At 40.6% G+C, this 22,500-nt stretch overlaps 1 protein-coding gene across 24 annotated transcripts in view; it reads right to left on the bottom strand.

Moving 5' to 3' along the window:
- Cadps (calcium-dependent secretion activator 1) overlaps positions 1-22,500 on the bottom strand; it is a 1,142,346-nt gene that overhangs the window by 479,712 nt on the left and 640,134 nt on the right. For all 24 annotated transcript variants that reach the window (XM_076212572.1, XM_076212575.1, XM_076212566.1 and 21 more), the window contains one exon: positions 6,390-6,469. In XM_076212572.1, coding sequence (XP_076068687.1) covers positions 6,390-6,469 — 80 coding nt within the window. The remainder of the gene's footprint in view (positions 1-6,389; positions 6,470-22,500) is intronic.

Genomic DNA, 22,500 nt, shown 5'->3' on the forward strand with positions numbered 1-22,500 from the left:
AGAAGACGGGGAGAAATCCCTTAGGGCTGCGTCAAATTTTTTCTCATACATACTTCCTCACCCCTCCCCATCCCACACCCACTCCCCCTCATGCATCACAGCATCATCCATACACAACCCTTCTCCATTCACCCCTATCTTCTGTCCTCTTCCGTCCTTCCTCAACAGACATTCCTCTCTTTTGCAAAGCCCCCTTCACCCCATCCATCCATCTCATCCTAGGACACCCCCTCATATTCACTCCTTCCACACCTCTTTTACTAATCTTTCTTCACTCATTTTTCCATGTGTCAAAACCATTCTAATACTCTTTCATCAACCCTATTTCCCAGTTCCTTTTCCACCCCTGTTCTCCTCCTTACATCCTCATTTCTCACTTCATCTAGCCTATTAACCGCTATCATACTTCTCAGACATTTCATATCAAACACATTCAAACTCCTTCTCTCTTCCTCTCTTATGCTCCATGTTTCTGTCCCGTACAGTGCTGTCGGCACATTCACTCCTTCATATAACCTTCTCTTAGCATCCATTCCAAGATGTCTATTTCTCATTACACTTTTTATCCCACCAAGGAATTTACTCACTTCTCTCAATCTACACTCTACCTCCACCCCCACTCCTCCCTTCCCTGCCACATTCGCACCCAAGTATCTAAAACTATCCACTTCTTCCAGTCTCTCTCCCTTAATGCTCACTTCCAGCCTGCTGTCACTCTCTACCCTTGTACATCTCATCACCTTACATTTACTCACACTTATCTTCAGCTTCCTTCTTTAACACACCATCTCAAACTGTGCCACTAACTTCCTCAATCCCTCCTCTGATCCTGTTGCAAGCGCAGTGTCGTCAGCAAACAACAACTGGCTTATTTTCCACTTTTCTCAACTTTCTTTAACCATCTCCAGCCCCTGACCCAATACCCTTACATTCACCTCTCGCACCACCCCATCCATGTATAGATTGAACACCCAGGGTGACATAGCACATCCCTGACGAAGTCCCACCTTTACCTCAAACCATTCACTGTCTCCATTTCTAATCCTAATACAAGCTCTACTACTCTCATGAAAACTCTTGACTGCTCTTAACAACTTTCCTCCTACCCCATATATCTGCAGTACCTCCCACAGTGCCTTCCTGTCTACCCTGTCATAAGCCTTTCCAAATCCACAAAAGCCCAAAAAACATCCTTACCTTTTGCTATAGCTTTCTCACATATCTGTCTTACCACAAAAATCTGATCTACACAACCCCTACTGTCCTAAACCCACACTGTTCCTCACCAATTACTCCCTCTGTTCCTCTCCTAATCCTCTCAATCAAGACCCTCCCATAAGCCTTCCCGACTACGCTCAATAAGCTGATCCCTCTGAAACTATTACACTCACACTTGTCACCCTTTCCTTTGTAAAGCGGAACTATACAGGCACTCCTCCAGTCCTCCGGAACTCTACCCTCTCTTAAACAAACATTGAATAACCTCACCAGCCAGTCCACCATAACTGTACTTCCTTTCTTCAGACATTCTGCATAGCATCCATCCAACCCAGGTGCTTTACCTACTCTCATCATCTTAACAGCTGCTTTCATCTCATCCTTCCCTATTTCTCCTTCATTTTCCTCACTCATCACTCTCAATTTCTTAGTGCTTCCTACTGCAACTATCTTCCCTTCCTATCCTCCTTCACATTTAGCAACTCCCTAAAATACTCTGCCCACCTTCCTCTCACTGCCTTCTCTTCCATTATCATCTCTCCATCTGCACCTTTTACCTTTTCTTCTCTACTTGATTCACCTCCTCTTCCTCTTTTAATTTCTTTCCAAAACATCTTTTTATTACATTAAAAAATTTCTGTCATACTCTTACCCCATTTCACATCTGCTCTCCCCTTTGCTTCCTTTATCTTATGTTTAACTTCCCCTCTCTTTACTTTGTACCTCTCATACGATTCCCTCGTCCTAATATGTAGCCAATCTATGAAAGCCTCCTTCTTCTCTTCTACACCCTTCTTTGCTTCCTCATCCCACCACTCACTACCCTTCCTTCTACTTCCTCCCGCCCTCCTTTTTCCACACACCATCTTTGCACACCTTATGACTCCCTCCTTGAACCATCCCCATTCCTCCTCCACTCCTAGTTCTACTCTATCCTTCACTCATTCCACTCCTCTTTCAGCTTCTTCTTATACTCCTTCTCCTTTTCTTTCTCATTTAAGCAGTTCACTCTAAGTACCTCCCTACCTTTTGCCCTTTTCTTCTTTCTCCACCTATTCTCCACTCTCAATTTACCTTCCACCAGAAAATGATCTGATATTCCCCCACTCTCTCCCCTTAGAACATGTACATCCTTAACTCTTCCTACCATACTCCTGGTTACCACTATATAGTCCATTAACGCTCTATCTGCTATCCTTCCATCCACCACCCTCTCCCACGTGTACTTATGCTTGACTTTCTTCCTAAGCACTATATTTGCTATCATCAACTCTCTTTCAAGACACATCTCCACCATCAATTCTCATCTACGATTCTTACCTGGAACTCCATATTTCCCAATCACTCCTTCTATTGGTTCGTTTCCTACCCTAGCATTAAGGTCTCCTAATACAACTACAGTGACATTTCTCCCTAATCCCTCTATGCACTTATCTAAATCTACTCCAAAAGCCTCCCTTTTCTCTACGTTCTTCTCACTACCAGGCCCATACGCACTTACAAAAACCCACATCTCCCTTCCAAGCTTCACCTTCATCCACATCAACCTTGAAGAAACCTCCTCCCACTCCACAACAAGCTTACCCATCTCTTCATTTACTAGTATCGCCACCCCTTCTCTCCCTCATCCCCTCTTCACTCCTGAGAACCTCCCAACTACACTCCCAAACTCACACTCGCCCCTCCATTTCATTTTAGTTTCACTCAAAGGTAGCACATCCATCTTTCTTCTCACAAACATATTGCCTATCTCTTCCCTCTTACTCTCATCTGTACCACATCCACGCACATTAAAAGACCCAAGCCTTAGGGTACTGGTTGGAAAACTCCCAGCCCCTCTTATGCCTTTACTGTCTTTAGGAATGTCCCCTGTGGGGCTACAGGTAGCAGGACTCCTAATCCCATTCCCCGTCCCGTTTTTTGTCGCCTCTTACGGCTCAAGTGGGAAGACTTGGTGGTAGCATTCTTTTTCCCCACCACAGGGTAGGCGAAAAAAATGTAATGAATATTCAGAGAAACGGTATTAGGACAGTAACAAGGGGTTGAGGGACAGCATAACGGAGGGGCAGTTGTAGTATAAAAGTGTCATAATTTCTCTATGAATACAGTTTTCCTCTATTACAGGCAAATGATGTGTGGCTCTGGTTCGTAGGGGCGCCCCATATAGACCCTAAAGTATTAACTGCATGCTACTTTGCCCCAATAACATGCAGCCAATACCCCAGACAGGGGGTATATACATACATGTATGAATATATATATATATATATATATATATATATATATATATATTCATACACATATATATATACATATATATATATATGCATATATATATACATATATATATATATATATATATATATATATATATATATATATATATATATATGTGTGTGTGTGTGTGTGTGTGTGTGTGTGTGTGTGTGTGTGTGTGTGTGTGTGTGTGTTCTTTTGAAGTCGACAGCAGTAACAGCATTATTCAGTTTGCAGTTTGCTTTTTCAATTTTTCTAATGGTGTTCCAATCTTCGTAGGCGAGGGTACTAGGTAAGTTCCTAAAATCCATAATAGCTCGAGACGTCTTTCGGCCTTCACTCGGCCATCTTCAGGAGTGTAAGTATAGATGTGTTAGGACTGAACTGCCATTACCTCAGCCGCCCAAGCCCTCTGGCGAAGCGCATTGAATTGGAGATGCTAATAGATGACATCCAGCGATTTGAACGTGAGAAGAAAGTCACAACTCACCCAGATCTCCAGGCTGAATTCATCAGAGAGGCAAACACATCACGGGGTCACACCCGTAGCTCTTTTGTAACGCCTGAGCTTCGAGCGGCCGCAAAAGAACTAAAAGATAACAATAACATTGTGATCCACAGAGCAGATAAATCACCCATATTTGTACTCCTGGATAAAGAAGACTACCTGAGTAAAATGTCACGTATTCTGGATGACACCACAAAATTTAAGAAGATCGCTAGAAACCCAACTGATGGCCTCAAAGTTAAATTGAACCGCCTAATTCGTACAAACAATGCACTCGCAGGAGCTCCCAAGCTACCACTCATTGAGGGAGACCATAAGCTTGGTTACATTTATGGGAACGTTAAAACACACAAGCCCAACCAACCTCTTCGCCCGATTATTAGCCAGATACCGGCGGTCACATACAAGCTAGCTAAGCGTTTACATGCTCTAATCTCACCCTTCACACCATCTTCATTCAGTCTCAAGTCTACCGAGGAGTTCCTTGATATTATAAAGACATCCCGACCATCAGGAATCATTGCATCGATGGACGTTGAGTTTCTATTCACCCACGTCCCCATAAATGAGACTATTAACTTTATCTGCAATAGGCTATATCGCTCAGATGAAATTCATTTCCCAATTCCCGAAGATATACTGCGTCAGTTACTACAAGCCTGTACTAAAGAAGTACCGTTCTATGGACCCGACAAGAACATGTATGTGCAGATTGATGGAGTAGCCATGGGTTCCCCGATGGGTGTCCTTTTTGCTAATTTTTATATGGGCTCAATCGAAGAGACGATATTTACACACCATAAACTCAAGCCCTCCATTTATACAAGATATGTAGATGATATCTTTATCAGTGCTTACACAGAAGACAGCGCTTCTCAGATCATTGAGATGTTCAAGGAAAACTCCTCACTCAATTACATGCATGAAATTGAGATTAAACGCAAACTCCCCTTCCTCGACACCGTTGTACACAGAGGCACAGATAGTTTTTCCACGGAAGTGTACGTCAAACCGACCAATTTAGGATTTTGTTTAAATGGCGCCAGCGAATGTCCTGAGAGATATCGACGCAGTGTGATCAATTCTTTTGTCAAGCGTGCGTTCACACAGTGCTCTACATGGACTGCTACCAACGCTGAATTAAAAAGAATCTCTCAAATACTTTCCAACAACGGAAGAGATAGACGAAGTCATAAGAAGACGACTGGACACTTTCATGGCCCAAGAGACACACGTGGACAACCACGCGACCATCAATTTATATTATAAAAACGTTATGTCTTCTGCTTATAAACATGACGAGAAAGTCATGCGGCATATCATCCAGCGTAATGTTCAACCCACCGATCCCGACACACACATCAAACTCACAATTTATTACAAATCCAAACGAACTTCCAACCTGGTAATGAAGAACAGCTGTCTCCCAACAACAAATACATTTCAAAAAGTGAACCTAGTATACCAATATATTTGTAATATTGGTGACTGCAGTCGCCTACCTGCAAGGTATGTAGGTTTCACTACCACCACACTGTCCAAAAGAATCACAGCGCACTTACAGGATGGAGCGATACGCCACCATAACGACAGGACACATGGCAAACACTGAGTAGAAAAGTGATGGAAGAAAATACGGTAATCCTACACAATGAACATGACACCAGGAGATTACGAATGACGGAAGCTGTGTATATTCACAACTTAAAACCTGCCATCAACATTCAACAAATACCCGTTTCCACTCTTCCTTCACCTAGAAACTCACAACCAACATACGGAGCGCCACAAGGACTTAGACAGCACCCCACGGAGCGCCACCTTCCACACAAAGGTCACCTTCCCCAGTGCCAACAGATAACCACCATTTCAACCTAACACATCTATACTTACACTCCTGAAGATGGCTGAGTGAAGGCCGAAAGACGTCTCGAGTTATTATGGATTTTAGAAACTTACTTAGTACCCTCGCCTATATACATACATATATATATATATATATGTGTGTGTGTATATATATATATATAATATATATATAAATACATATGTGTGTGTGTGTGTGTGTGTATACATACACACATACACACACACACACACACACACACACACACACACACACACACACACACACACACACACACATATATATGTATATATATATATATTATATATATATATATATGTATATATATATATATATATATATGTATATATACATACATACATATATATATATATATATATATATATATATATATATATATATAACATATGAACATTTCTTTCTCTGTGCTACATGGTTTCTCCGTCACTACATGTATGTTTACCCTTCTTCCCACCTTTTTTTTTATCTCTCTTTCAATCTATGTACACTACAAACAGAATCAAATTGCTGGTCGGCACTCACCTTTGATGATGCAGTCGAACTTCGCCATCCACGATGTCAGCACAGTTTCTTTGCTTAGTCCGTCGATTTCAGGTAGTGATCTGAAAAAAGATGATGAATTCTTTTTAGTACAAAGTTGAAGTAACTGAATAAAAAACGTAAATGTTCTTGAAAGCGCCACTGTTATCTATGGATTAATGTGCATGTGCCTAAATCTATGTAGCCTCAATTTTTTACGCATTTAAGTCACTCAGAATTCCTGTTATCGATCTTTATTCAAATTTGCTAATAAACCTCAAGATTCTGTAATACCAATTAAATTTAATTTACCCAAAATCCTTTTCTCTTTACAGCAGGTAATATATCTACATATCTACCAAATAGTAAGCAAGTGTGTGTGTGTGTGTGTGTGTGTTGATGTGAGGTGGTTTGATCATGTTGGGAGAATGGATTAAGGTAGATTTCCTCGAAGTAGTGGTGACGGGGAGGAAAGCAAGGGGTAGATTCATCAGCAGTGAACAAATAATATAAACCGCACACAGGAAATCGCTCCCTCTCCTTCTTAACTTTTCCTAGGCTCCAATAGCCCCCCCCTCCCCAATCTCCTGGATCTTCCTTCTGTTCTCAGATATGTGTACAATGTCTTTGTACTTGATGAAGCTGTGGTAACCGAAACAACAAATAAAGGCTCCGTCCTCACGTGGTGTTTGTTTTGATAGGGTGAACGAACCTATGAAAGCTCGTAATCAGGAAGTCGAAGAAGCAAAAATGTGTATGGTTGGCACAGTCAGTCAGTCGGACAAGAATATGACGACTAAAACAATAACGCATAGAAGAACTGGCAGTAATGTTGATGGATGAAATGTTGAAAAAAAAATTCTTATGATTAAAGCGGAGAGTGAAAGGAAGAAATGACATGCGAGTGAAGGTTGATGATTTCTCTCTCATGCCCAGCTGACGTTTAAAAAAATCATCATGACAGGATTTTTTACTGTACAATAAAGTGTCCCTAATCAAAACCTAACGTGTTCAAATGTTCTGCAGTTACTCTTTGGACAATGGTCTGACATTTTGTACAGTAAGAGGTGGACCCGGCTGAACAAGGGCCTCTTCAGGTTCTCAGCCCCTCAATCGCGTACAAGAGAAACTGGCAACAAGAAACTAAGGTATGGAACAAATTCTCCTCATTCATGGGGATTTGGGTACATTCTCCCAAGGGCTTTTTAGACGTGAATTTCCCTTGCATTCCATTGGTCTTCAGGTCGTGTTCCGATCACGAATACCGGAATATCGGGTCTTTCCGCACCGACGGAGAGTTCTGTTGTCACACATGTCACGTGCGCCTCCAGGCTCCTCGCCGAAGTAGGTCAAGGCAGGTCAACAAGGTTATGCAGGTCATGGTTGTTGGCTTTGAATTTTTTTTCTCTCTCTTTTCAAAAGGAAAATTTGTTGGTGGTGCATGCGGGAGAAAAGATGCAGATTCTGTTATGCTGACTTCATATTGTGGAGGTGGAAGAAAATATCCAATTCATCACAGTAAAGCAAGCAATAAATTCATCACAAATATTTTTCTAGACCAGGCTGAATATTAGCATCAGCGCGTAATATATCATCTTGAACGTGATGTTTCTCATGAATGGGTTTAAGGTAAAGAAGATTCATCTCTTTTATTCCTTTTTTTCCCCGTGAATACCAGAATACGAAAGGAGGTGACATTCAAAACCTGGAGAGATGCATGAAGTCTGGGAGGCAACGGTTTGTGCAGTTCCCATTTATCTCCCTGCCCGGAATGACCACCTCACACCATTCTCCCTCTTGTGTGAATACAAAGCAGGGATTTATGTTCTTATCTTGCTCGTGCCTTGGAACTGGGTGGAGCTTCCACACACAATTTTACCTTTTTCTATTTTCAGTTGATATTTTCGAGTAATCAATTCCTGAGTGCTCTCTTTCTGTGTAGGGTTCCATTTCTTCTTTTTATCCCTGGTCTAATGTCTCTTTAACATGTGGTAACAACTGTCTTTTTAATTCTTTGCATCCAGTTTTGCTTTTCTTCGGCATATCGTGTTTATTTTCCTTTCATAAATATAAACTTTCAGCCCAGCGATCAAACTATCTGCATTTTATGGAATGCAGGCAGTTCTTCCCCTTTTCTATTTTCAAGACCATAATTCTTAGCTTTCTGTAGCAACGTCACATCATAACATTCCCTAATACTTATAAAAGAGAGAGAGAGAGAGAGAGAGAGAGAGAGAGAGAGAGAGATAGAGAGAGAGAGAGAGAGAGAGAGAGAGAGAGAGAGAGAGAGAGAGGAGAGAGAGATATAGAGAAAGACAGAGATAAAGAGAGGGAGAGAGAGAGAGAGAGAGAGATAGAGATAGAGATAGAGAGAGAAAAAGAGAGGAGAGAGAGCGAGAATCTTTATCTTCAATGTCTCGATTTTCGCCATGTGCCCTTAGCAATTGTCCATTTTCTCTAAGTAAGAGGTCTTACACCTCTCCGAGGACCCATTCTATTTTCCTTCCCTGGACACGTGACCTGATTTTTATGACCAGTGACCTTGACTCTTGGGTGGATTGAGAGCACTTGGGGTTCAGAGAAGTCTTGTCTTGATAAGGAAACGAATATTTGATTTTGAGCAAAACGGAGGGAAACCATCTTGGTCCGTCATTTGGTCAGATTTGGTTGCCTTCCAAAAGGACGGGAATTAGTAACATAGGGGAAAGTTTCAGGTTTTTAAAAATATATAAAAATAAACAGATACTAGGATAAGTAAATAGGGAAATAAGTAATACAAATAAATAAGCGAATAAATAAATAATTTGATTGTTCTACACTTCTATTACCAACGACAAATAAGCACTTCACGTTTTCTTCTTTCTTTCATTTATTTCAGTCTTTTTGCATCATCTCACACATCTGCATAATCAGCATTTTTGCCATTTCAATAACCACCCCAGCAGAGGTGTCTGCTGGTTTTCCAGCACACTTGATTTCCTTCTTGTTTTGCTCCAAAGAATTTCAGTCGCTCTCACAAACCCCGTCAGACAATTCTGCTTACATGTGTACATGTGTACATGTGTGTGTGCTTGTGTGTGTGTGTGTGTGTGTGTGTGTGTAAGTATATATACATATATATGTATATACGTGTATTTTATATATATATATGTATATACATATATACATATATATATATATATATATACATACACACACACACACACACATATATATATATATATATTTCTAAACAGAAATGTAGTAGCACATTTGTAAATAACACACAGGAAACCCACAGTCGGAGAAAATAAACTTCACTCAGGCGCGCCTGAGCGAGGTCATCTGTTCACATCCCTTCTCTTCTCTGTAGCTTCTAAGTCCCCTCTGTACTCTGGCTTATGTACTTTCCTGAAGAGGGCTACAGTTGATAGCCGAAATATAGGATTCTTCTTTATTCGAAGTTTATTTTCTCCGATTGTAGGTTTCCTGTGTTATATATATATATATATATATATATATATATATATATATATATATATATATATATATATCAGATAATCTCTTTTGGCAGTAGCGCACGGGATTCGAACCCAATGCGCTTGGAAGTAAACTCCCAAAACGCACACACGCCTTAGACCGCTCGACCACTAAACAGCATAAAACCTTGGGAACTCATTGTCTAACTGACTCTCGAGATTGGGGAGGGCGCTTACTACACCCATTAACCACCCGTTTCACCACCAAGGCCGCTGCATCAAGTGGGAGTTGTAAGGACCGGATCGAAATTCCTTCACGCATGTCGCCAACGTAACCATTTGAGAAATTCGCTAGTGGACAGCGACATCAATCAGATAATCTCTTTTGGCAGTAGCGCACAGGATTCGAACCCAATGCGCTTGGGAGTAAACTCCCAAAACGCACACACGCCTTAGACCGCTCGACCACTAAACAGCATAAAACCTTGGGAACTCATTGTCTAACTGACTCTCGAGATTGGGGAGGGCGCTTACTACACCCATTAACCACCCGTTTCACCACCAAGGCCGCTGCATCAAGTGGGAGTTGTAAGGACCGGATCGAAATCCCTTCACGCATGTCGCCAACGTAACCATTTGAGAAATTCGCTAGTGGACAGCGACATCAATCAGATAATCTCTTTTGGCAGTAGCGCACGGGATTCGAACCCAATGCGCTTGGAAGTAAACTCCCAAAACGCACACACGCCTTAGACCGCTCGACCACTAAACAGCATAAAACTTTGGGAACTCATATGCTGTTTAGTGGTCGAGCGGTCTAAGGCGTGTGTGCGTTTTGGGAGTTTACTCCCAAGCGCATTGGGTTCGAATCCTGTGCGCTACTGCCAAAAGAGATTATCTGTTTGATGTCGCTGTCCACTAGCGAATTTCTCAAATGGTTACGTTGGCGACATGCGTGAAGGGATTTCGATCCGGTCCTTACAACTCCCACTTGATGCAGCGGCCTTGGTGGTGAAACGGGTGGTTAATGGGTGTAGTAAGCGCCCTCCCCAATCTCGAGAGTCAGTTAGACAATGAGTTCCCAAGGTTTTATGCTGTTTAGTGGTCGAGTGGTCTAAGGCGTGTGTGCGTTTTGGGAGTTTACTTCCAAGCGCATCGGGTTCGAATCCCGTGCGCTACTGCCAAAAGGGATTATCTGATTGATGTCGCTGTCCACTAGCGAATTTCTAAAAAAAAAAAAAAAAAAAAAAAAATATATATATATATATATATATATACATAGTATGTGTGTGTGTGTGTATATATGTGTATGTGTGTAAGAGAGTGTGTATGTATGTGTGTAAGAGAGTGTGTATGTATGTGTGTAAGAGAGTGTGTGAAATTGTGAGAGCGCGCGTTGTACACAGACTGTTGTAATCGATGCGTTTAACGCAACAGTTTTACGTTAGTATTGAGTAACATGTTCTGTTTCCAATTCCTCGCTTTCAGCCTCTGCCGCTGGCTAGCCCAGTGTGAAGGGAAAACAGCTTTTGCATCCGTCCCTCTTGCAGTGTATAGATTTCTATTTTGTCAGCATTAAACACCACTTCTATCCTTGAGGACAATCTCATACCGATGAAGTGGTGTTATAGAAGTGTTAACGGTGGAACAGGAAGGTAATAGAACAGAGGAACAGTAGAAATTGAGATTGATGACTAGTACCCAAGGATGAAAAACTGATTTGATCCGTATTTAACAGCCCATCCGGTGCGCCCTTAAATAGCTTCTCCACCATCGAGACTCCTTCTGAGACGCAATTTGACCAGTAATGGTAGCTGGATGCCCCAGGGCCCCTGACAGCAAAGTGCCGGGTAACTGATCACCAGAGTTTCCACTGGTATGTTCCAGAGGTCCATTTTTGGCGTGAAAAATTCTAACTTCATGTCAGCCTTGTCTCGCAGTATAGCAGGTTATCCAGAATTTGTACTAGAGGAGACAACTTTTTACAAAAATATTCAATGAAGACTTCCAGCAACCTTCTGGTGGGCTTCTGCAACCCCAGACGGTGATAGCACGTCGTGTATCATATATAACACTGGAAAAAGCTGAACAAACCCTTTACCTTAGGTATTTGTTTCATATATTAACATCTACTCAAATCTAGTCAGTAAGGCGGCACAGCTCCACCATCAACATATCACTTTGCTACTCAACATAAACAAGTCTCATAGGATCAGTGTGGGAGGGTGGGCATTCAGCAAAGTTACGAATTGGAGTATAGTTTCTGCTGAAAAATCGGTAGTGCAAGAGTGTGGGTCGTATACGTAATAGGTTCAGGAACATGGTATATGATACAGGTTTCTTTGTGGCTGAACAGCTTGTCGTTGTTCAACCATACTAGGGGAAGAACCTACTGAAGGTAGTTTACACAACGATCTGTTATATCAAACCTATATAATCAGCGCAGTAGCCCAAACATCGGCCTTAAAAAAAGAAAAGCCTACAGCAACTGACAGGGTTTGTTCTATTAGGGGTTTCTCACTTCCCAATTCGTGGGAGTCGGGTGGTGAGGTGAGGTGATCAGCCGTGGTCATCGAGGGTATCTTTTTCAAGCAGTCGAAGTTTAGGATAAATGTATTCATTGGTAGGAACCTGGAATGTATGGAGGCTTCTGGAAAGTCACGTGGAGTTTACCAGGCCCATGAGAAGAACAGCCGAACGATACGGGTCGCTTTAGTCTGACATTGCGATTTTGAGTGAGATTCGGGTCCACGGGAAAGATTTCATGGCCATGGTGAGAAAGAACTGCACTTTCCTTTGAACGGGGCACTGGAAAGGTTATACATTTCAGGTTCCGCTGTGAAGACACATTTGTTTAACGAATCTGAATTTTTCACCGGTGTAAACGAACAGCTCATGTCATGACAAAATAAATAAATAAAAGATAAAAGAATAGACAAAATAAATAAAATAAAATAGATAAATAAATACATGAATAAACAAATAAAAATAAAAAATAAATAATGAATAAATAAACAGATATTCAAATTTCTAATTTATTTTTGTTTTCTTTAAAATTTCATAAAAATAATTACACTGGACATCATTTATGCACACACTTGATGCGTGTGAAGAACAAAGTATATGTACTACTATAGTCCTATGATCAACTTGATTAAGAAACTTAGTGGCATTCACGAATATGACAGAATATTGAATATAAGGTCGATTTTATAAATAATCTTAGAAATTGAGTTTCGCCACAAAATGCGAGGATTCCAGTTTTCAAATTCGTTTTCAGTGAAATAAAAATCCAGTTTAAAGATCCGTAAATACCAATAGCATTTCCTTCCAGATTGTAAATAAATTACTACATACGTTGAAAAAAAACTGTGAGTTGTTAATGAAGAAAATTACTCACGCTGTTGTAATGATTCATTGAAAAGTAATTTGAATGACATAACTCCTAAGTTTTAACCAAAAGTCTCAGGCTCTAAGAATGTTTATAACATCACTCATGATATCCGCAAGATCAACAACAATTGGTTCTACCTCCTCCTATTGTGCCCAGCAGAGCTTGGCTATCACAAACACATAACTTATTTATAGGTTAACAAGGAAAACCACTTAAAAGACGCCCACGCTCTGTTGACAATTCGACTACGTCTTTGCAAGGGAAGGACTGGCAATACTCTGATCAATCGAGTCATGAAAGGAGCTGAATGACGCACTGATATTTACTAATCCACCACTAGTAGTCCGCCCTTTAAGCCAACAAACGTCTCCCAGAAAATAAAATTAGATAAAATGAATGCGGTGCCCTGAGTACCCTAGACCAACGAACGGTTCTTAAAAAAAAAAAAAAAAAAAAAAAAAAAAAAAAAAAATATATATATATATATATATATATATATATATATATATATATATATGTGTGTGTGTATATATGTGTATATATATGTATATGTATATATATATACATATGTATATATATATATAAATATGTTTATATATATATATATATGTATATGTATATATATATATATATATATATATATATATATATATATGTATGTATGTATGTATATATATAAATGTGGTGCCTTGAGTAACCTAGATGTGAAGTGCTTGAGAAAGAGCATTCCAAGCACAATCTGAATGAATTCTGGAAACATCGATGCTTTCAACACGAGTCTCTATCTTGTACTGAATGAATTCACCTAGTTACTTGACACATCAATATTTGTAAAGACGCCATAATACAGAAGTGTTTAACTGAGACAGTCTTAATCAGCAAGAGGGCCTTCCCTAAACTGAATGAAGTCATCTGGAGTTAAGCTGAACAAAATTTGCAAACAGGTTAACAACTTTAATGTCAATGATGAAATAAGATGTCCTGGAAACGCTTCGTTTCTCGCACCGAGAAAAAAATAAAACTGATTTCAGCACAAAACAGATCATATATCTTTTGTTATCTAAAACGAAATTACTCAATATATATCTGGCTTGTCCTTACAGTCCAAAGACTCATTTCCAGAAGACTTATCTAAATAACAGGACTAAGGGCTATGAAAACACTTGGTGGACATGCAAAACTACAGAAATACAAAACTATGCTGAAAACATTACAACTAGCACATTTTTAAGAAAAAAATTAGTCATGTTAATGACATTAAAGAAATAACACAAACCTAGTTTTATGGATAACGGTATACTGAAAGATCGCCAGAAAATTATGAATAAATGGACAGAACTCCTGAATCTCGAAAACTACTCGAACTTTGGCCTATGTGGTTACAAAGCAAGATCGACAGCAGAATAATCCTACTTCTTGTCATTACGAAAAAGAAGAAAGTAAAGAGCCTACGCCAGGAGGCGCGCACCTACTGCCGAAGCCGTCATCTTTGCCTTGTTACACGCCTTAGGGATTGTTGCAGCAGGTAAGTCACTGCTGAGAATCGTAGAGGAGTGCGGGATTCGAACCCACAACTAAGTGAATGCATGACTAGCACGCTTCCGACTTCGCTATCACTAATAAATGTCGTACTACTACATCTAGTCACTTCTACAATACTTCTTTCTGAGACACAATGCAGTATCCACGTCGACTATCATGTGACAGATGACATTTTTCATCGCTAGTTAGCTTAAGTGCAAGGAGAAGAAAAATGACCTACACGCAGCCTTCATTGATCGCAGTAAGGCTTTTGACACTGAACCGTTGTTTAGTGTCTCTCACCTCACACTCAACAAGTTTGAAGTACCTCGAAAGTTCCCCACTAATTTAGAACAACTTGGTAGTCAGGCTCGGGTCTCAACAAATCTGACTTGCCAAAGTCGGGGTAAGTCAGGAATGCATTTTTGACCTTTACTCTTTAATCACTCTAGCATGAGGTCTTCCAGTCAGCTGAATAGAATCGTCTGTCGTCTGGCATAAAGCAAGGAGACGAACCGAGATAACCTGGGCACCTTTATCATGAGATGTTTTCCCTCAGATGAATAAAATCATCTGAAGTCAGCAAGTACAGAACGGGTTAGGAGCGGTGTAATCATATCGTTGTAACTCCTTCAACCTGAGGTCTTCTCTAAGCTGAATAAAATCCTTTGGAATCAGAGGGAACATAATAGGCTCGGAGTGTCGTCTACGCGAGAGTTAACCTTTTCCAGGCAGCCGAAAAAAAATCACCGAGGAAGACAGTGTTGCAATAAAAGTTCCTTCACGAGAGGCCCCAGGCGGATACATAAGCCAGAATTCAAAGAATGACAATATTCCACTATGCTCAAGGCGTAGCACTCTTGTCAAACTTATCCGTGTGGCGCATTGACTGCATCACATTTATGGGGTTGATATTTCAAGGGCTTCACTATCTCCCTACGGTCCAGACTAACGTAACATTTTTTTATGGTTGGAGACAAATCTCTATTAAAAAACATCAAACATATACCAAGGCCTTTTCCCCCTTACAAGGGAGGTAGCCAAAAAGAAAAGGCATAAAACCACTCCCACCAATTCCATCCCCAAATACATTCTCCCCCACCCTCCACCCTCCCTCCTATCTTAGCATCTCCTGGATGACGGGTCATCCCTGCACCTTGTCCACTGCCCTGGGTCAGAGGCAGTGTCGCAAGACACAGCACATGCACAGCAAGGCCGCTTCATTAAATCGGCGACCCCCCCTTCTCCGTCCTCCCATGCATAAAAGGAGAAGACGGGGAGAAATCCCTTCGGGCTGCGTCAAATTTTTCTCACACAATACTTTTTAATTTCTAAAATCCCTCACTCATGTTACTCTCCTTACAGCTCTCCTTTACCACCTCCTCTATGACTCCACTCCGTCGGCGCAATATTGTCCCCAAGGATAAAGGAGCTAATTACTACGAACGAAGCAATCCTGTCAAATTTACTAGACCGTGCAACCTTGCTTGGATACGTCAGCTGACGGAGGGATTATTGACGGGCACCTGCACAAGGTGGTCTTGAAGGAAGGACGCCAGAGAGAATCATCTCCCTGACGTGCATCTACCAAAAAAAAAAAAAAAAAAAAAAAAAAAAAAATATATATATATATATATATATATATATGTGTATATATAAATATATATGTATATATATATACATATATATGTATATATATATATATATATATATATATATATATTCAACTTTATTGGAAGGTGCAACCCCGGGGGGCTGATATTCGGTTTTCGGCTGCATTTCCGAGACCTTTTCAGACAAATCTGGCAACAAATGACTGCTCCTCTCCTGCTACTACAAGCTGGTGACAGAAACAGACCTACGCTAATACAACAGACATTCAAATTTTCTTTCCAGAGGTCTATGGGAGGGCCAGGAGACCGTTGCCAGTTGCTGTGGGGCTGCGGGTCTTTAGCTAGTGAAAGAACAATTATAATGATCATTTATCTGCCGGATACAAGGCGACGGCCTTAGCAATCAACACAACCTAAAACCCACTTTTTTTTTTTAGTATGTAACCGAAAATCAATCAAATTCTAACTTTCTCATTAATGGTGAAGGTCTTCAGTCATTCCTTAACTCACTTATTTGGCCAGTCAACCTGTATCGACCTGTTCTATGGATTTTGATCTCCAATATCGAGTACATGAAGCCACAACTATCTTTGGTTGATTCAGAAAGTATCGGCATGGAATAAACAAAGATTCAGCTGCTTTTGGGCGCCTTATGGAATGCTATTAAAAAACCACAACCTCTGGGTCAGCACTAGAACGGTACATATTTGTCGTCGTTCCACATTAATTGTTTGTGAGGAGCATCTGATATTGATCACGTGGAAAGATTGCGTTAGCCTGGTGGCAGCAATAACTCAGGAATATGTGCTCCAAACTGTAAGGAAGGAGTAGAAGCCATTCTAAGGCTACGTCACATAATTCAAAGAGCAGCTAGAAGACTAAACAAAGCGTATTAATTAAATGCCAGCAGAGAACTAATCAGGAAAGGAGAGAGAGCGAAAATAATAATTTAAAGTCAAGTAAGGGTATATGGGAGCTAATCTTTGAAATTTCTTTCTTGAACAAGTCCAATTCGTCAACTTTATTAATCCGGTACTGGGACTCTGTGGAGAGTTTTGGACTCGGCAAGTTCTCACCGCCTTGGTCTGTTCTCTGCGAATTCTTTTAGATCTTCCCCTTTACAATCAAGGTCTCTCAAATCTTCTCTTATTTTTTCCATCTTGCAAGAGTCTGCCTAGAAGGTTCTTATGCAAAGACAGCCCACCTCACTCATGGCGAGTTTATATAATTTACTAACACTATATGTGGAATCAATTCCTGTACTTCTCTGCTTCATCTCTACAAATTCATTTCCGTATCATCTACTAAACCATAGATTGATGCTAGAATATTCATATCAAATCAAAACTCACAAGAGTATTTAGCAGTTTTCATAGACCATGTCTCCGCGGTGTATGTCACTGTCGACTTTATCTTCGAGTTATACATTTTCAGTCTTGTTTTCTTGATAGCTTCCTTGACTTTACAAGTAGTCTAATTTAAGTGCTGTTACTGAACTGTTTCATAACTCCACCTCTTTGGTTCTATATTGCCTCTAAAGACAGAAATACTATTTGTGTGCTCCGAAGTACAATAATTTTTTATGAGTTTTTAACATACATCTTTACTGGTACAACTGACCTCATACATATGAAAATATATGTTTTTCCATTCCCGCTATTGTCACGCATCTGTCCTAAGAGGGTTCTAACTCTGTTTGATGGGATATGTTCCTTTTTTCAATTTTGTGGCTAATTTCTAATTTCCTTTTTTACTTTCAAGTCCTTCAGCCTCCACTACTCCTTTACTAGTAGTAAGTCGATATCATCCTAATATGTTTGTCCATCCAGTTCTACTCCTTCCATTTCTGTGTACCTTACGAATCTCCCATCAGATTTATCATCGGCCAGTCTATATAATGTAATATGAACAACATGGGAGACAGCACGCATTCCTTTAACAAACCGGTGACCACCGCGGAATCTTCTCTTTTTTATCTTCACTCTTTACTATTAGTTTGTTTCCTTCGTACATATTTTTAACTAATCTCACTGACTTCCAATTAAGCTAGAGTTGTACATAATGCTTCATAGACTATCTCAATGTATGCTGATTAATGCTTATTTCAAAATATACAAAAAAAGGTGCGTTTCCTTATTAGAACCATATTTTCTGTGACATTTAGTGTGGGTTTACACAGCCAAGACTTTGCCCACGACACCACGATCTCGTAATCGTTGCGTTGTCGTGAATGTTTTTCATTATGGTTTTCATCGATGCGTGGAGCCCTTGATGAAAACCGTAATGAAGACTACTCAAGACAACGCCACGACTGCGAGATCATCGTGGCGTTGTCGTGGCCGAAGTCGTGACTGCGGAAACCCGCATTTACTGAAAGGCAAAAATTTGGCCTGTTGTGCTTCTCCCCGCTCCGAAGCCACCCTGACACTCGCCAATGATGATGATGATGATGATGCTGATGATAACAACAATAATAATAATGATAATAGTATTGATAATAATGATAATTATAATAATAACAATAATTATAATAACAATAATAACAATAATAAAAAAAACAATAATAAATATCTAAGACATGGCCTCTTATTGAAGGGTGGTTATGGCCGTCTCCATGAATCAGTTTAAACAATGATACTTTTATAGGCTTCATTCTGACTAAAGTAAAAAAAAAAAAAAAAAAAAAAAATAGTTTAAGACTGGAGTCCGTGATGATGCAGTTTTACGGTCTCAAGTACAGTCACTCTAAGAAATCCTTAAATTCAGCAATATTCGTACGTCCAACCCCAAGATCCTGTCCTGTTACCCCTTTCTATACCACGACAACCTCCTTTGGGAGTGAACGAGTTCGGTAATACACGCGGTCAGAGAAAGCGTCATAATATTGTTAATTCGAATACCGTGAGGGTTACGTTCCTCGAGACGCCGCGTTATTCGAAATCGCGTCAGTTAAACATAATTTTCCCATATAGAACAATGATAACAGGAGAGTTACGACCCTGTAGAGGCCACGTTATTATTCAAAACTGCTTTAAGTTAAGTGTAATTTTCTCATTGGAAACAATGGCAACAGAAGAAAGGGTTACTTTCCAGGCCTTTGTACTTCAAAACTAAAACACGCAAGCAGAGTGAGGGACGGGCACCAGGAGAATAATGTAATCGTGGGCTCACGGTCTGTGTTCGTTCTGAATGCACCAGACATCCTTTTCAAATGTTTTGGGTCCTTGTACAGCCGTGGACACAAGTTATGAAACATCCCAGATATTTGTTTATACAAGAATAACTTTCACTGCTGATTCTCGCTGGCTTTGGAAGCTCACTGGTCAAGCGGGTCAGGGCGTCGTTACTTTCGGCGAAATGTCAAAGGGATAGCGGTTCGAGCCCTGCTACCGGCGAAGTTGAACCAAGGGTGCATCATCCTACACTCATGATAGGGGGAGTTTGTGACGTTAAATCAAATCATCATGATATCAATCAACTACTGATTCTTTGATGAAGTTTGAGACATCCAAAGGATCTGATTATACAAATGTACCTCTTCCTGTTAATTATCTAATGTATGTTTCAATACAGTATTCACCTTGCAGTAAAATGTTTCCTTGCCCAGGAAAATATATGAAATACGGAATAACAACAACTTCAATGGTCTGGTGAAATCCATCTCATGCTTTAAGACATCTTAATGCAATCATACTATCCATTCCACTTCGTTGCTTTCACCAGATCTCTCTCCCTCTATCCTTCTCCTCTGCTTCATCTCCCTCTACAATTCACTCATCCCATGGTAGAAAGCAACACTCAGTACTACTCATTATCAACTCCATCCTTCTATCTCAACTTTTCACCCAAACTTCACAGCCAAGGCTGCTGAGGATCGTCTAGAGTTTGTAGTACCCTAGTACGTGTTGCCCCCAAAATGTACTTAACTAGATTAGATTAATCGAATTCTGGGCAGGGCAAGTTACGACAAATTAAGTTATTCAGGCGGTTCCAGGCACGGAACCCTGTAAAATCTTGTGGTGGTGGAGGTATGTGTGCGCGCGCGTGTATGTATTTACCTAGTTGTATTTTACGGGACGAGAGCTATGCTCTTAGTGACCCGTTTTCGTATCTCTCCACATCCAGTTTATTCTTAAAATGGTGTATATTTTTAGCATTCACTGTGTGTGTATGTGTGTGTGTGTTTTTGTGTGTGTGTGTGTGTGTTTGTGTGTGTGTGTGTATTCACTTGGTCTTTGGATCACGTGTTGGACTCGTGATCGATAGCTATTTCCCTCCTGGAAGAGAGCTATGGGTAATGCTATGACCTTGCACACACACACACACACCCAACTCCCCGCCCACGAGAGTTGGAGTAACACCCCTCAGCGCTGCGATACTGATATTATTTCAGCTCCGGGCGAGGGTCGAACCCGGACCTCCGTAGTGGCAGGCCAGTGTGTGTGAGTGTGTGTGTGTGTGTGTCTGTGTATGTATGTGTGTGTATGTGCGTGTGTGTATGTGTGTGTATGTATTTGTGTGTGTGCTTGTGTGTGTGTATGTGTTTTTTGATTGTATGTATGCATGTATTGTGTGTGTGTGTGTGTGTGTGTGTGTGTGTGTGCATGTGTGTGTGTATGTGTGCGTGCGTGTATGTGTGTGCGCACTTGTGTGTGTGTGTGCATGTATGTATGTATGTGTGTGTGTGTGTGTGTGTATGTGATTCACCTTGGTCTTTGGATCACGTGTTGGACTCGTGATCGACAGCTATTTCCCTCCCGGAAGAGAGCTCAGAGCTCGTATGACCGATCTATGGGTAATGCTATGACCTTACACGCACACACACACCCAACTCCCCGCCCACGAGAGTTGGAGTAACGACTCGAGGTGCAGCGATACTGAAATAATTTCAGCCCTGGGCAGGATTCGAACCAGGTACCACCAGCACCGCCATATTGACAGCCTGGGACTCTACCAACCGCGTGTGTATGTGTGTGTGCGGTTGTGTGTGTGCATGCGTGCGTGTGTGTGTGTGTGTGTGTGTGTGTGTGTGTGTGTGTGTATGTATGTATGTGTGTGTATGTGTGTGCGTGTGTATTTGCGTGTCTGTGTGTGTATGTGTGCGTGTGTTTACTTAGTTGTAATGTACAGGAAAGACCTACGTTCATGAGTTGCCGTCTCTACGAATATATCTTCATCGACCACATTTGGTTTTGAAATTGTTGGTCTTTATTTCATTGGACTATTTTCCCTTTTAGGACACTCCACATTGTCACATTTATACTGTCCGTCTGTTACACTGGGACCTTTTTGGTTCCCGTTCTTTATTATTCTCTCTTCTCGACATCCTTCTTTTCGTGTGGGAACCACAACCATTCTTGCATATTCTAATCTGGGTCGGATTAGGTTTTATCTGCACTTTTTCATCAGCTTTTCGTTCATGTCATGAAACGCTACCCTTATGTTCGTCAAATATATATCTTACTCACAATTTTGTTAATGTGCCCAACACTCAGGTTTGTCTAATTTTTTGTTCACGTGAATGTACCATTACCCATTAAGTAAATCATTGATGTCCGGAGAACCAGAATATTTACTGATTATGTGATGAGAAATAGAGAATAGAACCATATTATTACATATGAACAAGAAAATCTAATCTGTCACTAACCAATTAATCAACTAGAAATCAACCAATCAACTAACCAAACTACCAACTCAGCATCCAACCAGCAATCAAGAAACCAACCAAGCCGATCACAATCCCAACCAACAAGCCAACCAAATAACCAATCAGCCAACTACCTACCAGGCCAGATACCCAACCCTGTTCGCCATCAGGGACGTGCCAGTTGACAGTGGGTCCTGCGACTGTGTGTGTGTGAGCTGCTCTTTGTCTGATCTTTCTTACAAAACCTGTTCGATATAGGTGACCCTGCAGAGATTTCCTCTCTATCGACATAGCTTTTGTAATCATTAAGATTCTCACGCCTATCCACCACGTCAAGGTGTTAACTCTCGGATAGGCAACCAGCAAACCAGTTGATAAAATATCTTTGTTTCGCCGAGCCAGAAAAAGCCAAAACATAACCTTTGACGTTTTATTTTTTTGCATTTTTTTTTTTTTTAGCAAATATTGCTTCTAACGG

Source organism: Oratosquilla oratoria, chromosome 30 (genome assembly GCF_046742065.1).
Source record: "Oratosquilla oratoria isolate Oo_2021 chromosome 30, ASM4674206v1, whole genome shotgun sequence".
Classification (NCBI taxonomy): Eukaryota; Metazoa; Arthropoda; class Malacostraca; order Stomatopoda; family Squillidae; genus Oratosquilla; species Oratosquilla oratoria.